This window comes from Notamacropus eugenii, chromosome 1 (assembly GCF_028372415.1).
Source record: "Notamacropus eugenii isolate mMacEug1 chromosome 1, mMacEug1.pri_v2, whole genome shotgun sequence".
Taxonomy (NCBI): Eukaryota; Metazoa; Chordata; class Mammalia; order Diprotodontia; family Macropodidae; genus Notamacropus; species Notamacropus eugenii.
Genome location: NC_092872.1, coordinates 346,431,327 through 346,448,815, shown reverse-complemented (window position 1 = coordinate 346,448,815; position 17,489 = coordinate 346,431,327). Strand labels below are relative to the sequence as shown.

The 17,489-nt window shown below is 37.3% G+C and overlaps 1 protein-coding gene across 1 annotated transcript in view; it reads left to right on the top strand.

Moving 5' to 3' along the window:
• The window catches only part of ADSS1 (adenylosuccinate synthase 1), a 75,749-nt gene that overhangs the window by 32,773 nt on the left and 25,487 nt on the right, over window positions 1–17,489 (top strand). The window contains exons 3-4 of the mRNA XM_072630059.1: window positions 13,003–13,065; window positions 16,727–16,777. Of these exons, the coding sequence (XP_072486160.1) occupies window positions 13,003–13,065; window positions 16,727–16,777 (114 nt within the window). The remainder of the gene's footprint in view (window positions 1–13,002; window positions 13,066–16,726; window positions 16,778–17,489) is intronic.

The following is a 17,489-nucleotide window of genomic DNA, read 5'->3' as shown; positions in this document are numbered from 1 at the left end:
AAAATTCCTTGAAAAATATATTCTATAATTTTGCAAAAAATATAATTCAAACTCACAAGCCTCTAGATTACAATCCATTTTCTTTCCTGTTTTGACAATGGGGATACACCCTTTTTCTTGTCTACGTCTGATCTTCCTTCTTTCCTTCCTCCCTCCCTCCCATCCTTTCTTCCTTGTTTCCTTTAGTCTTTGGTGTCCAGGATCTTTCAAAGATCACAGACAGTGACTTACTAATCATAGGGACCAGTCTTCCTGACTCCAGGCCTGGCACTCTATCCACTGTGCCACCTAGCTGTGTGTATAGAAGGCCTCAAAAGTCTTAGTGATGTTTTAAGTTTCAATAGTTTTCAAATCTTAGCTAAGACTTTTGCGACACCCTGTATTATCACTGACTCCTTATTCAACTGAAAGTGCTTTCTTCGAAGTTACCAACGATAATTGCCAAATACAACAGTCTTCTTTCAATCCACAGCCTTCTTGACCTTTGAAATATTTGACCCTGCTATTTTTCCTGCTACAGACAGAAAATGATGTGTATCACCTACTGGAAACTCATACTTTCATAGCTAAAAACTTTAGACAGAATTTTTTAACATGTTTAAAAATCTTCTAAATGAAGAATTTCAGTGAATTATGAACTCATACATAAACACATACATAGTACAGCACCTTCCAATTAATTTGCAAGAACATCTGATTGATTTTAAAGAAGACAGAAATTTATTAGTTGAATTTAATTTTAAAAATCTGTGAACAATTAGTAAATAGGATCAAAAAATGAGTATCACGATTTAGTAAGCTACCCAATAATGCATTTCTTTCATTTGGATCAATGTATCTTTTGACATATCTTTTCCAGCTATAGTATGTATTAAAATAAAGTGAACCTAGAACTAGACCTTTGAATTGCTGTTATAGAAAAGTGTTTAAAAAATAATGAAGTGTATACTATCTCATCGTTTCCATTTAAAATGTCATTATTAATAATATTTTAGAGAAAAATTGTTTTTGTACCATTAATAAGTAGCAGGTAGGTGGCACAGTGCATAGAGTGCTGGGCCTGGTGTCAAGAAGACTCATCTTCCTGAATTCAAATCTGGCTCAGATGCTTACTAGCTGTGTGACCCTGAACAAGTCACATTACCCTGTTTGCCTCAGTTTCTTCATCTGGAAAATGAGCTGGAGAAGGAAATGGCAAACCACTCTAGTATCTTTGCCAAGAAAACACAAATGGGATCACAAAGAGTGAAAAACAACTGAATATGAACAATTAATATGTAAATATTATTTTCAAGATATTATTTTATCTTTATCTCATAGCTTAGCTATTTTTGTGGGGTTTATAATATATACAATTAGTGCAATAGTACATGTGTATAATTTATAAATAATATGTGTATGTTAAGCACTCAGAATTTTTTTTACTGATAAGACATATGATGAAAAAAATTAGGAGACCACATATACAGCAATTTAAGATTTACAAAGCATTTTACATTCATTATCTTACTTCATCTTCACAATAACCCTGAGAGACAGGCAGTTGTACTAATGATGACAGTAACATAACTAGCATTACCACCAGTATCATTATCCCAGTTTCACATATGAGAAAACTGAGGCTTTAAGGCTACTTATTTTTTCTCTTAACTTCTCTTTATATCTTTGAATTTAGGCTTTAGACTACTCTTATTTTTTCCCTTAACTTCTCTTTGTATCTTTAGAATTTCATCCTTGGGAGTTTCTGAGAGCCCTCTGATTGACTTCTCTCAAGGATTTTAGGCCTTTCTGACTTACTTATCCTTTCTTTGAACCCTTTAAAATCTGCTCTCCCAAACTATCTCTCTATGCATGTTCAACTATGTTCCACTTTCCTCTCTTCAATCACAAATACTAAGGTGAAGCAATCACTTTCTTTTTCAGATTTTACTTATTTTTATTTTGGGGGGTACCTTCTCCCCGCCCTCAGTTGACTAACAAAACATATTGTCACATTGGCAGTGTCCAAAAACGTATGTGTCATTCTGAATCTGCCACTTCTCTGTCAGGAGATAGATAGCATGTTTCATCTTCAGACCTCTGGAATAATGGTTGGTCATTAGATTGATCAGAGTTTTTAAGGCTTTACTTCAGCTGAAGTATGACAGATTTTGTTCCAGCCTATTTTAACTCTGTGTGGATTTTTATGTTTCAAATGTGTTTCTTGTAAACAACATGTTGTTGGAATCTGCTTTCTAATCCATTCTGCTATGTTTTTCCATTTTATCCCATTCACATTTCAGAGGTATCAGAGGGTTCCTGGTATCTCCAATTCTCCCTTTCTTACTGACTGATGTAGGAAATTCCTTTCCTGGGAGAATAAAGTTCTTCATTATTCAATTAGAATCACAGAACCATAGAATATCAGAGCTAGAAGAAAACATAGACCAAGAGAACTGAACATAATGGACTGGGAATTAGAAAGCCATGCTGTACCTTGAAATACTCCAAATATCATCCTCAGACCTGCAGGGTTGCAGTGATGACCACTATGGTAGAAACATTTATTGTGCAGGATATTTAGAAGTCAAACTAACTGTAATGGATGAAGGAAGTTTGTATTGTACAAGTTTGTGCCTTAGAAAGACTAAGAAAAAGAAAAAGTTGTCTCTTTAAAAAAATGTCTTTTAAAAAAACTAGATACTACTTATTTAGAAAAGAAGATTTTGTGGTTTTCTTTTATATAGAAAATGGAAGATTAAATATATTTTTTAAAAATTTTAAGTAGAATTCATTTCAGTAAAGTTTCACAAATTGCTTCTCATTTTAGGATTCACATTTCAATGATACATATATACCCAGTTATAGTCAAAAGAGAACACTTGAATTTTGCATAGTTATTGATTATCATGGTAACTGTCTCAATATATTTCAAAAATCTTCTTGTTCTTCTCACATCTTTATTTTCTTTTTAAAATTTAACTTAATATTTCATTTTCCCCCAATTATATGAAAAAAATTTTAACATTTGTTTAAAAAATGTTTTGAGTTCCAAATTCTCTCCCCCTCTTCCCCCTGCCCCCACCCACTGAGAAGATAAGCAATTCAATATAGGTTAGACAAATGCAGTCATGCAAAATATATTTAACATCCTTATTTTCTGTCCCGTTTTTACCTTCTTTTTACAAACCTCTGTGATTAACTCTTATTATCTCCTTTCATCAGAAATTTGACATTTCCCCTGTTGCTCTGATAGTTCCCAAGTTGCTTTTGTCACTTGAAGAAACAGGAGAAAGCAGAAGCTCCCTCTGAAGCCCAAACACTGGCTTGTTCAGAGGTTTCAGTGCTTTATTTCACAATAAAACCACTAAGATTTTCTCTTTTTTTTAAGTAAATAGAAGGTTAAGAAAATGGTGATGATAGGATTCATATTTCTTTGCCATGGCTTAAGATATGAGAATATATATGTGTATGTATGTGTATGTGTGTGTGTGTGTATATATTTTTATATCTTAAGCCATGGCATATATATGTGTGTGTATGTGTATGTGTGTGTGTGTATACATACATATACAAATATATACCAATACCATTCATATACCAGTGGGGTAGAGTATACCTAATGAGGGCCAGTAAAAATACACTAAAGTCTATGTGATTCTCTTCCAAAAGGCTTTAAACTAAAAATTGAGGAAGAAAGACATGCTCTTGCATATTTACCAAACCAGAGACCACAGACAGGATCAAGTAATATATGGAAAGAATATCAGTAAGAAGGACCACTAATTTACAGTAAACAATATCCAGAGAAAATGAAGTAAGCCACACATCATCTGATGTGCACCCTGGATTCTGGCAGAACAAAATTTCAAAATATTCAGAGAAAGAATGAAAAGAATCTTGGGCTGCATTCAGGGATTCAGGGAGGCATGGTTTCTAGGAATATGATCACAATAGTCTTGTTTTATTCTGCCCTATCAGAACACATCTAAAGAAGTGAATTCAATACACCACATTTTAGAAACAATTGATAAAACTGCAGAATGTGCAGAGGATGGCAATCAAAATAGCCTCCAATCCAAGCTACATGAGGATTGGTTACAGAAACTGGGGATGCTAATCTCAAAGAGTAGAGGACTCAGGAGGAGATATGATAACTATCTTTAGATACCTGTAAGTCTGACCTGTAAAAGAGGCATAAGGTTGGTTTTATTTCACTTTGAAGGGCAGAAGTAGGAACAAAGGCTGAAAGTTATAAGGAGTCAAATTTTGTCGGTGTCAAGAGAAACTTCCAAACCTTTAGTGCTGTCCCAAAGTGGAATAGGCTGCCTTGGGAAGTGGTGGATTTCCCCATACTAGAGGTCTTAAAGCAGGGGATAGATGGCCACTTGTCACATGTATTGTCTGTCTCTAACTGTGTGTCCCATCTTAAAACCAATGTGTCCAAAACTGATCTCATTATCTTTCCTGCCAAACCCTGGCTTCTTCTAACTTCCCTCATATTATTGAGGACACCACCATCCCTCCAGTCACCCAGCCCCATGTCCTACATGTCATCTTCCACTCCTTGCTCTTCCTCACACCCATATACAATTTGGTGCCAAGGCCTTTCAATTATACCTTCCTAACATCTCCTGTATACATCATCTTCTCTCTTCTGACATTACCACTACTTTGCATGACCTCCAGGGTCTCTTCCTACTCTAAACCCTACAACTTTAGGTTCTAGATCAGTAACACATTTAGAACCATAAATCTAGAGGTAAAATAGACTACAGGAGACCATGGTCATGGCTTGTTTTCCTCTGTTCTGAGCCCCCACCTCAGTCAAGTATCTTCCAGATATTCCCAGATAAGAGTCATCATGAAATTCTGCAGCCAGAGAGGACTTTGACAAAAACTGTCACTACCTGCATCACTACCTGATGCTGGTAGTGAAAAGATGAATGGATTTGGAATCCAAGTGCTGGGTCCAAATCTTAACTCTGCTACCATCTCTTTGACTTTGGTCAAGTCATTGAATCCCTCTCGGTCTCAATCTCCTCATCCATAAAATGAGAAAACTTGACTAAGGTCCCTTCCAGCTCTAACACAATGATTCTATGAATTAGTCATTTTCCCAGGTGAGCTAGAGCCAAACCTGTCAGACCTGTAACTGATACTGAGAAGGTGGCCAGGTAATTCCTGCAGAAGATCTGAGGGCCCTGGAGTGAAAGTGTACACAGGATTCTCTGTGCTCTCCTAGCAAGAGGTAGAATGTCCTGATCCAGCAGCACCTGTTACTTCTCATCCTGGGAAACATTCCAGGAGGTCATCTTTAGATATTCATAGGATTATGGGAATTAGAGTTGGAAGAAGTCTCAGAGATCATCTTAACCCTTTCATTTTACAAAGGAGAAAACTGAGACCCAGAAGTGTGAAAATGACTTGCCTAAGATCACATGCCTAGCAGGTAGCAGAGACAGGGCTCAAATACAGGTCCTCAGACTCCAGAGTCAGTACTCTTTCCCCTTAGGCCACTTATTTCAGTTATTAACTACGAAGCACATTTGACATTTGAATGACCTGTGGTTCCTGAGATATGTCCAAAGTCTTTGAGTCACTCCCACAATGTAACTTATACCCTGTCGCTCCTCTGCCTGGCAGCATCGCTCATCTTCATCTAATCCCACTGGAGACAAATCAGCTGTGTTTGAGAACACATGTCAGACAGGTATTTTGCCTTCTCTGTGTCTCAAGGGAAGGAGTGGGTGGTAGTAGGTCATCAGAAAGGCAGCCAGGAAAAATGGGAAGTATATGCATTAAACGCCTAGACTCCAGTCCTGGATAAGTCACTTCTCTCATTCCTTCCATATTTATTACATTCTGATCATGTTCAGGATATACAATTTAGTGTTGAGGAAACTGAGATAGACAGAGGTCAAGCAACTTATCCAGGCTCTCACATCTCAGCACTAAGGAAGATGCAAGTTGGAAAACAACAGTCTTCTCCCCCAAAGAGATTAGAGTCAAATGGAAGGAGACCATAAAGAGACAATAAAGGAGTGCTGTAATGCATACCAAATAAATAGGATTGGGGGGAAATTGTGGCCAGAATGATACATTAGAAACAGGTCTGGTGAGGATAATGATTTCCATCAGTGTTTCCTACAGGCTTTCTTTCTGCTTTATTTGGGCCACAAACATGTCTACTTTGCTTATCATTTACATATCCTTACCTCAACTGGACAATTGTTTCTTAATCTAATTTTTTTTTCCCTGAAATACAACTGCTGCTCCCTTGAAGACAGTCCATCCTTGATTCTTCTCTTTAAATCCTGTCTTACCACTCTCACAACCACACTGACCTCTTTCTCCCTTCAGTGCAGAACCACCTGGCCTGTTGGGAAAATGCGAACTCCTTCAAGGGAGAGACTCTAGGGAACCTGTTAGTCGTGTCCAATTTTTGGTGATTCTTTTTGGGGTTTTCTTGGCAAAGATACTGGAGTGATTTGCTATCTCCTTCTCCAGCTGATTTTACAGATGAGGAAACTGAGGAAAGAAGGGTTTGATTTGCCCCACAGTCACACAGCTAATAAGCATCTGAGCTAAGATTTGAACTCAGGTCCTCCTGACTTCATACCCAGCATTCTATCCACTGTGCCACTTAGCTTCCACAAGTAAACCTACAGTCCCTCTTTGTGGTATCTATTCTCCATATTGACTTGCTAGACTTTTGACCAATTGCATTTTTCTGTCTATTCTGGCTCCTTGAATTTGGTTAACCTATGAACTCTGCTTTAACCACAATAGGCTTCCTGTTCTCTTTCTAATCACAACTTTCATGACAACTTCTCTTCCACTCTTATTTGTTTCTAATCTATTAATAGCATACTCTGTGCCAAACATTGTGCTAACTTAACAAAATATCTTTCCTGATACTCAAAACAGCCCTGGGAGGTAGGTGCTATTGTTATCCCCATTTTACAGTTGAAGAAACTGAGGCAGAGTGACTTGCCCAGGGTCTCACAGCTAATAATTATCTGAGGTAGGTTTTGAACCCAGGTCTTTCTGACTCTTGGTTCAGCATTCTATCTAGTTCCTCATCACCATCACTGAGCTTTAGCCCCATCACCATCCTAGAGGAGAAAATGTTGAACCCCTTCCCAGTGCCATCAGTCCCCTTGAACTTGGTGCCTCGGTAGCTGCAGGCCTGACCTGACTTAAGAGGTTATCTAGTTCAACCACTACCACCCCTCATTTGACAGAGGAGAAGAGAGAGGCCATGAGAAGGAGAATGACTTGCTTGAGCTTGCTCAGGGAATTGATAGCAGAACAAAGACTTGAACTCAGATCTCCTGAACTCTTGGATTCCTCGTCCAATGTTCCTTCTACTACACCAGACCACCTCTTCTTTTTGTAAAAAGTATTTTTTTTCAAATTACATGTAAAGACAATTTTAACATTCATTTTTTTAAAATATTGAGTTCCAAATTATCTCCTTCTGTATGATGGTAAGCAATTTAATATTTGGTTATAAATGTGCATTCATGTAAAACATTCCATATGAGTCATGTTGTGGAAGAAGAAAGTCAAAAGGAAAGAACCACTAAAAAAAAATTAAGAAAGTGAAAATAGTATGCTTTGATCTGCATTTGGACTCCATTATCTCTTTCTCTGGATATGGTCAGCATTTTCCACCATGAGTCCTTAGAAGAGCTAAGTCTATCATAACTGATCATGACACAATGTCGCTATTACTGTGTACAATGTTCTGGTTCTTCTCACTTCACTTTGCATCAGTTCATGTAAGCCTTTCCAGGTTTTTCTGAAATCTCAAGTCACCTTTTCTTGGAAACAACAGGAGTTGTCTCAGTTGGAAAGAGGGCCCAGGAAGCTCCCGTACAGAAAGGTAAATCCTTCTAAAGCTAAGGAGGAGCAGAAACTGGATGTTATTCCACCATGGTCTCTGTGAACTGCTCCACATCCTTGGTGTATAGTATCCAACCTTTGTGGAATTTAATTGCTAATTCTGTAACAAAGCAGGTGAATAATAAGATTCACATCTCCCTGCTCCCTCTCCCCCCAACACACACATATATACACTGAGATACAAGGCCAAGTAAGGGGAGACGTGAGCATCTCAACATTTCCTCAGGTTACATTCCCAAACAAACAAGGCACAGGGATCATAAAAGATAACACTGACAATTCTGATTAAAACTAATTAGATTAAACTCATTAAATTCTGATAAACTTCCAAAACTTACACATGAATAAAAAAATTAGAAGAGAATCTGTCAATACTACATACCTAAATTAATTTACTTTCTAGTACCATACTAGCTGAATAGAATGACTTCATAGAGTTAGAATAATAAAATAAAATTCTTCTGAAGGAACAAAATTTCAAGAATCTAAAGGGAAATAATAAAAAAAAATAGAGAGGAAGAAGACCTAGCAGTACAGATCCTGTGCTTTGATACAAAGCAATAATCATCAAAATATTTGGAACTGGGTAAGAAATAGAAAGGTTGATAAATGGAACAGATTATATACACAATGTACAGAGGTAAATAGCATAGTAGACTAGTATTTAATAAACCCCAAGATCCCACTATTGGGGTAAGAAATTACTATCTGACAAAAACTTTTGAGAAAACTGGAAAGCAGTCTGGCAGAAACTAGACCTAGACCAACATCTCACACCATATACCAAAATAAGCTCCAAATGAGTACATGACTTAGACGTAGAGGGTGACATCATAAACAGATTAGAGGAACTATGAAGAAATGAACTGTCATATCCATGGAGATTTCATGGAGAAACCAGAAATAAAATCGCAGAAAGTAAAATGAAAATTTTGATTACATAAAATTTAAAAGTTTTTTGCACAAACAAAACCAATGACGCTGAAGTTATAAGAGAAGCAAATTAATGGAGAAAAAAAATTTGAAGAAAGTTTCTATGATGAAGGTCTCATATATAGGGAAATGAGTCAAATTTAAAGAATAAGAGCCATTCCCCATCCAATAAATGGTCAAAGGAGATGAATAGGTAGTTTTCAGAGAAAGAAATCCAATCAACACTCATGTGAAAAAAATTCTCTAGATAATTAATAATTAGAAACAACTCTAAGATTCCATCCCACACCAATCAGATTAACAAAATTCACAAGAAAAGGGAAAATAACAAATGCTTGAGGCAGTGTGAGAAGCAGGTACCAAACTTGTTGATAGAACTATGAACTGCTCCAGTCATTCTTCAAAGCAATTTGGAACTATGCCCCCAACACTATTAAACTATACACGTGCTTTGACCCAGCCATATTACTTACTACTGGGCCTTTACCCTCAAGAGACCAAAGAAAGAAGAAAGGGATCTAAATATATTTCTTAAGTTCACTGCAGCTTTTTTTGAGGTGGCAAAGAATTAGAAACTGAGGAGCTATCTATCAGTTGGGAGATGGCTGAACAAACCAAGTGTATGAAAGTAATGGAATATTGTAACACCTTTAAGAACTGATGAAGAGGATGGTTTCAGAGAAACCTGGGAAGACTTTATGAATTCATGTAAAGTAAGCAGAACCAATAAAACAATTTATATAATAACAACAATGTTTTAAGGACAAACAACTTGGAAAGATTTAAGAACTCTGATCAAAGCAATGACCAACCATGATTCCAGATGACTCATAAGCAAACATGCTACTTAACCATCTGATAGAGAAGTGATAGCCTGAGAAATATTTTTTGAACATGGCTAAGGTGGAAATTTGTTTTGCTTGATTGCACATGTTCAGGAGGGTTTCTTTCTTTCTCAATGGGAAGAGAGGAAGTGGGAGGAAAAGAAGATAGAATTTCATTGATTAGAAAAAAATTAATTAAAAAAGAGAGTGTCAAGTAGGAAAATATTTGCATTAAATATCACAAAGAAAAAGTCTTTCATTCAAGATATACAGTGAATTGACACAAATACATAACACCAGGATCCATTCCGCAGTAGATAAGTGTCAAAGAAATGAATAGTTTTCAAAAAGAAGATTGCAAACTAAATAATTTGAAAATGTAATCATGAAAATCACTCATAGTTTTGTAAGATAGATACAATTAAGGAACAAATTAAAAGAATTCTGAGGTTTCACCTTACTCTACGAAAACTGGCAAAGATGGGGATATAGGCATACTAATACACTGTTGGTGGAACTGTGAATAAGAATTATACAAGAAAAGTGACTAAACTGTTCATAACTTTTGACCCAGTAATCCCACTTCCAAGCAAGAGATCCACTTTCACTACCCCAAGAGTTCAAAAATCAAAACAAAATTCCAACCTATACTAATTATTCACCGAAGCATTCTTTGTAGCAGCAAAGAACTGACAATAAAAAGGGTGTCCATCAACTGAGGAACAGCTGAAAAAAACTGATATGTGAACATAATGGAATATTATTGTCTTCTGAGTCATGAATATGAGAATATTATGAACTGATATGGAGTAAAATAAATGAAACCATAAGAAATGAGGTAAAATGAGGTTATTGGACTAGGTCATCTCTAAGATCTCTTCCAGCTCTAAACCATGATCTCATCAGTTTACATGGGTTTAATTATCACCTCTAAGTATTCAATTCCCGAAATTATATAGTCAGTCCCAGTTTTGCTCTTAAGCTTAAATCCTATCTCAACAGCTGCCTATTGAATATCTCCAGCATCCAACTGTCATGTCCAATTGTCCTAGAGTGATTTTAAATTCAATTATGTCCATTACAAAATTCATCTTTCCTCCTAAACCCACTTTTCAGAGCTTCTCGATTTCTATCAAGAACCACTATCCTTCCAGTCTCCTAGGTTTGTGAACTCAACATTAACTTCTACATCTCACTCTCCTTCATCCCATATATTGCACAAGTTATTGATTATTTCCATTTCTACCTCTCCCATGGCATCTGATCCTGTCTCTCCACTCACACATACCTCACCCTAGTTCAAGCCCTCATCACTTGTCATGTATACTAATACAATGATTTCCTAATTGGTTCCCTTCACTATAATCTGGCTTCCATATAGCTGCCAAAGGGGCTATCCTATTAAATACGTTTCTGACCAAGTTACCTGCCTAGTTCAGTAAACTTGAGTGGCTTCTATAGCCTCTAGGATAATATATAAACTCTTCCATCTGGTCTTTAAAACCCTTTACAATCCAACCCGAACCTACCTTTCCAACACTGTTAGGTCAGGGTACCAGTAGAACTGGTGAGGACCCCCACCCCCAGTCCCACAATAACATCATCAGCCAGAACTGCTGTGATCAAGGGAGCTGAGGTAAGGACTTGTGACAGTTTGAGTTGACTTCACCCCCAAGTGAATTGATCTGGGACCTCACTGTGGGCACTAAAGCAAGAAAAGTTAAAAAGTCATTTTTAGGACTTTGGTGGGAAGCTCTGGAGAAGTCCTTTGCCTTTTTATAGGGAGACTTTCTCTAGTTTTTAATATTCCTAAATTATTTTTGACCATCTCAGAAACTGCTTCTACCCAGAGACATCACAATAGTTTAAGTAAAAGAACTATTTGTTTGAACCCTTTGGCTCTAAGTAATCCATTGCAGACAATGCAGAGTCATGACCAAGACAAATAGTTTATGCTCCTCCCCACACTCCACAGTCTTTCCTAACTTCCCTTCTTGCTGATCTTTACACACACCCTCCATCTCCAATCTCCATCCTTGTACTGGCCAGTCCCTATGCCTGGAGTTCTTTTCTTCCTTCAAGATTCTACACAAGTACTGGGGACCATCTCCAGTCATCTTGATCTATATCTTGCCCCTGGACCTAGATGGCTTCGGAGGAGAAAGTGAGGCTGGTGACCTTGCACACCCCTGCCTCACTTAAATCCAATTCACTTGTAAGTCATGGCACCATCTTCCTGATGTCCTCTTTGAGAATGAAGGACAAACAGCAGTAACACAAGTACCATCTTCTACAGTCTTTCCAGATTCCTCATATTACTGGTACCTTCTCTCTCTAAAATACCTCCTATTATTTGGTATTTGTTCAAAATTGACTTATTTGTAGAGAGTTTCTCATGATGTAATCTGAGCTTCTGCTTCACTTTTATCCCCTAGGCTAGGGGTTGGCACAAAATAGGTGCTTAATAAATATTATTTGACTGATTGACAGAAAGCAAGTTCTAGAAGATTCTAAAGTCAAGACAGAAAATCTTCAAGTATAGGTCCAGTAATGGACTAGGCTGGCTCCTCACAAAGACCATCTGCAAAGGCAAGGAGGTTGTTGTTGGTATCAATCCCAAAAGTAACCATTCCAGTGAAAATCACAACCTCTTCTACCATGCAAAGAGCCCTGTGCTGGACCCTGGGGAAACAAAGATGAAAAACACCACTAGTCTTTAGGCTTAAAGAGGGCAGTATGATGCAGTGGAATGTGCCTTGTATCTTGAGTCAGGAGTCCAAGATTCAAATACTGCCTCTAAAACTTACTTACCTGTGTTTATCTTCAGTGTCCTCATGTATAAAATAGGAGATAGGAGAACTAGACAGGGATGCTAGGCTTGGAATTAGGAAGACTTGAGTTCAAATCTGACCTCAGACACTTACTGACTGTGTGACCCTGGGTAAGTCACTTAACTCCTGTTTGCCTCAATTTCCTCATCTGTAAAATGGGTATAATAATAGCAAGGTTGTCATGAAAATCAAATGGGATAATAATTGTAACCACCTTGAAAACCTTAATGTTAGTTAATATTATGACTTACATTATCTATCTCCCAGGAAATTATCATTGTTATTACAGTGCAATGTGGGGATATGACATGTAAACAAAAAAGTATGATGCAAGACAGAATGTGATGGGGCAAAGAAAGATTCCGATAATGTGCTCCAAGAAAATGTGGAGAAAGAGTGGATATGGCAGTATCTGCAATTTTTTAGACCCAATTTTCCTTTAAAAAAATAAACCATTTAAAGCTATGTATTTTCTTAATTCTTATATTTAAGCAATAAACCTCTCTCCCATGTGTGTCTCTCAGGCAATGGTGTGGTCATCCACTTACCTGGCCTATTTGAAGAAGCAGAAAAACATGAGAAGAAAGGTAAGTCTCGTGTGTTTTTGCCTCTTTTACTCTGAAAACCACATCCACTCTTCCCACCTTAGTTAGGTCCCAAGAAAGCATTTCTTTTCAGCTCTTCTCCTTTCTAAGTTGGTTCCTTTCAATTCCTTGAGAATTTTGGCAGGACTGGTTCAATAACTGCAGTCACCTGGTTAATTCTGGAAAACATACAGGGATGTTTTCACCTGGGTTACCCAGCTGATCACATAGATTATCTGATTTACCTTTGGTCTTGTAGAATAAGACCCAAGTATAAAACTTATATGGTTCAGATCAGTAAGAATCTAGGGACTGGATGTGTTCACAATCTACAATTATCTGATTGTTATCAACTACCCTCTTTAACTTTTACTTATATACCAAATCTATGAGATAAGTTGAGAGTATTTTGATTTAAAAACCAAGTGAAGACATATGACCACAGAGTTTTTGGCAGAGTTACTATCCAGAAAGATCTTGACAGGCTAGAACAACAAACCAAATGTAGCAAGATGAAATTTAATAAAGATATCAATGTAATACCTTCCACTTAGATTTTTAAAAAACTAATTATACAAGTAATTTTAGGACATCTCTTTAGACAACAGTTCTTGAAAAACGACATAGGGCTTTTTATTCTTAAAAGCTTATTTTGCAAAGCTTGATATAACTCAAAAATGAAATGACAGCTACAAGAAGCTAATGGGGATCTGAAGCATTATGTTTGAATGAGGGAGTTGATGACCTCACTGTCTATTGCCCTGCTGAGACATGAGGTAGTGGGTTCAATTTAGGGTACCGCATTTTAGAGTCACTGGAGAGCATCCAAAGGGGGGCAATCAGAAATGAGGAGAGGGCTGGAAATCAATTCATAGGAGAATCATATGAAGTCTACGAAAGACTCCGTGATGAGGGGAGGCTAAGGGGAAGTCAGGATATGAACAGTATTTAAAATATCTATGATGTGAAAGAAAAATTGTATATGCTGTGCTTGGGCCCAGAAGGTAGAAGGAAAAGCAACATAATCCAGAGGCCAGTGACCATAATCTATCAATCCACAATCATTCTCCTTGCTTCCTCAATGAGTTCAGTGTCTGGACCCTAGCCTTTTTCTCCACCCCAACTCCTTCCTTCATAGAAGGGACTTTAACATTCAGACCCTTCAGCTTCCCCATTCCTCAGTTTACTCATTTCCTACACCTCCCCTCCATCTCAGCTACACACAGAGATGGTCAGAGTCTTCATCTTACCATCTCCCACAAATGTTCTCTGAAATTCCTTTATCTTATTATAATATTTTATCATTCCATCTTTTTCCAAGACTTATTACCTATAATCTTGTTCTTCATCCTTACCACAATCCCCAGTCTCTCCACCCCTCAGTTATTTCCCCAGGCTATCACTCCTTCACTGGCAACTTCCTTCCCCATCTCAACCCCTTGGTGAAGCAATTTCAACTCTATACTCTCCTTAATCAGTTATCCCTTGCCCATCACTGATCACATCTTACCAAACCCTAACTCTGTTTCATCATATTGTGTTTTTTTTATTCTTCTCCCACCTATCTGACCTCTCCTAAGCTAGAGCTTAAATCTATATCATATTGCCTAAATGTGGGTATCCCCCAAGAACTTTGGGGGCTTCTTTTCTCCCTCTGTACTATCTCACCTGATGATTTCATTAGCCTGTGTGAATTAGTGTGAATTCATTTATTGTCTCTATAAAGTCCTATATATCCAGCCTTAGTCTGTCTCCTGAGCTTCAGCCCCATATCACCAACTGCTTTTTGGATATCTCAAACTGGATGCTTCATAGTCATCACAAACTTAACATATCCAAAATGGAACTTATCTTTTCCTCCAAACCTTCCCTTCTTCCCAAATTTACTACTACTCTCAAGGATACCACCATTTACCAAATCACCTTGGTTTACAACCCATAGTGTTACCGTCAACTCTTCATTCTCACTCACCCCATGTATCTACTCTGTTGTCAAATCTTCTAATTTCTACCTTCACAACATCTCTCATGCATGTTTCTTTCTCTCTATTCATATTACCATAACCCTGGTGTAGGTTCTCATCACTGTTCACCTGGACTGTTGTGACAGCCTTCTAATTGGCCTCCCTGCCTCAAATCTTTCCATATTCCAATTCATCCTCCACTCAGCTGCCAAAGAAATTTTCCTAAAATAAAATAAAAATATAAAAATAAAAATAAAAAAAACCATATTACCTGCTCCTCTACTCAATAAGCACCAAAGACTCTCTATTACATCCAGGATCAAATATAAAGTCCTTCACAACCTGGTCCCTTCCTATCTTTCCAGGCTTCTTACACTATGTGTATATGATTCCATGACATCTTCATACTCTAAGTTGTCCAGTTCTGAGGACAGAAAGTATAGAGCAGCAGTTCTCAAAGTGAGATCTTCAAACCCTAGGAGTCTCTGAGGACCTTACAAGGGGTTTGTAAAGTCAAAACTGTTTTCTTAATAATACTAAGATGTAAATTGCCTATTAAAATATTCCTCCTTTTTTCAACTACATATCTATAAGAGTCTATACTTTTTTTAAATACCAAAACAATATATCACAACAGATTGAATGCAGGAGCAAATATGAGAATCTACCTCTCTTATTCAGCCAGACATTAAAGAGATTTATTAAAATATGTAAAGCAATGACACTCTTCTCCCTAAATTTCTTTGCTTTGGAAAATATACTTATTTTTATTTTTAAAAACAACATTATTTGTGTTAATTTGTATTAAGCTAATTGCTAACATTTTATTTTTCCCAACTACACGTAAAAACAATTTTTAACATTCATTTTTAAAAATTTTGAGTTCCAAATTTTCTCCCTGAGTTGGTAAGCAATTTGATATAGGCTATACATGTACAATCATGCAAAACATATTTCCATATCAGTCATGTTGTAAAAGAAAATACAAAGTGACCCCCCCAAAAAATTAAGAAAGTGAAAAATAGTATGGTTCAATCTGCATTAAGATTCCATCAGTTTTTCTCTCCAGAAGTGGATAGAATTTTTCATCATGTATTCTTTGGAATTGAGCTGGATTATTGTATTGCTGAGAATAGCTAAGTCATTGTTAGTTGATCATTGTACAGTGTTGCTTTTACTGTGTACAATGTTCTCCTGATTCTGCTTACTTCACTTTGAATCAGTTCATGTAAGCTTGTCTACATTTTTCTGAAATCATCCTGCTCAGTCATTTCTTATAGCACAATTGTATTCTGTTATAATCATATACCATATATTGTTATTTTTAATGAATTAATAAATATTTTAAAATGTTGTTTTCCTTGATAATATAGTAAATACTGATAGATATGCCCCACATAAACAAAATATCTTTGGGATCTTCAATAATTTTTAAAAGGTTAAAGGGATCCTGAGCCCCAAAAGTTTGAGGACCACTGGTGTAGGTCAAGATACACTGAAGTCATCATGAACACAGAGAATTACAGGATGTGCCAGCATGGAAATAATTTATCAGATGATTTTAGACCATCCTATACAAAAGCAAATATGCTACCAGGAGAGTCAGAAAAAGCAGGAAGATGAGAAAGACATTTCTGCTCTATTCTTTCACCATAATTAAGGCATCACAAGTTCTGAGCTGGGGGTTCTGTCTTTGGCAGGTCTGAAAGACTGGGAAAAAAGACTCATCATTTCAGACAGAGCCCACATTGGTGAGTACCCCCACCTTTCCAGAGAGCCCCACCAGACAAATAGGAATAATAGTTCCTCCCCATTTCTACTGGGCTTTAGGGTTTATAAAGTACTTCCCTCACAGTATTCCTAGAGGATAAATTGTACAAGCATTCTCTCTGTTTTACAATAAGAGGCTCTAAGATGGGGAACTGATTTGCCCAAACGCACATTAACTAACATATGGAAGAGCCAAGACTAGTAGTGTCCAGTGCTTCTTCCCCTGTGCCACACTGTCCTGAAAGTCAAATGAACGAGAAGAAGGGTAAGCAGTCCCTTTCTTGGTCCCATAACATAACACTCCTCCTGGAGAGAATACACTCAGCTGTCACTCTTAATTTATTAGCCAAAGGAAAAAGTCCTGATCTGACTGTCCCGCAATTGGGTCTGTTCTGTTCCAAAAGGCAATGGCTTGTGGTGCCATCCTTTTCTTCGAAGGGCAGAGTTCAGTCCAGCCCATTTTTCCTTACGTGTGTATACTGCTTTATTGTTTCCAGCTTTCTCTACCATGCATTATTTCATATGATTCCCCCTGGAGCCCCAAGAGGTCAGTCAGGTTGTTATCCTCACTTTACAGGGGAAGAAACTGAGACCCAGAAAGGTCAAATGACTTACTTTAGGTCACATAATATGGGAGCAATGGAGCCAAAATGAAAACTCAGGCCCCTGGCACCTCCCCTGCAAAATGTTCTT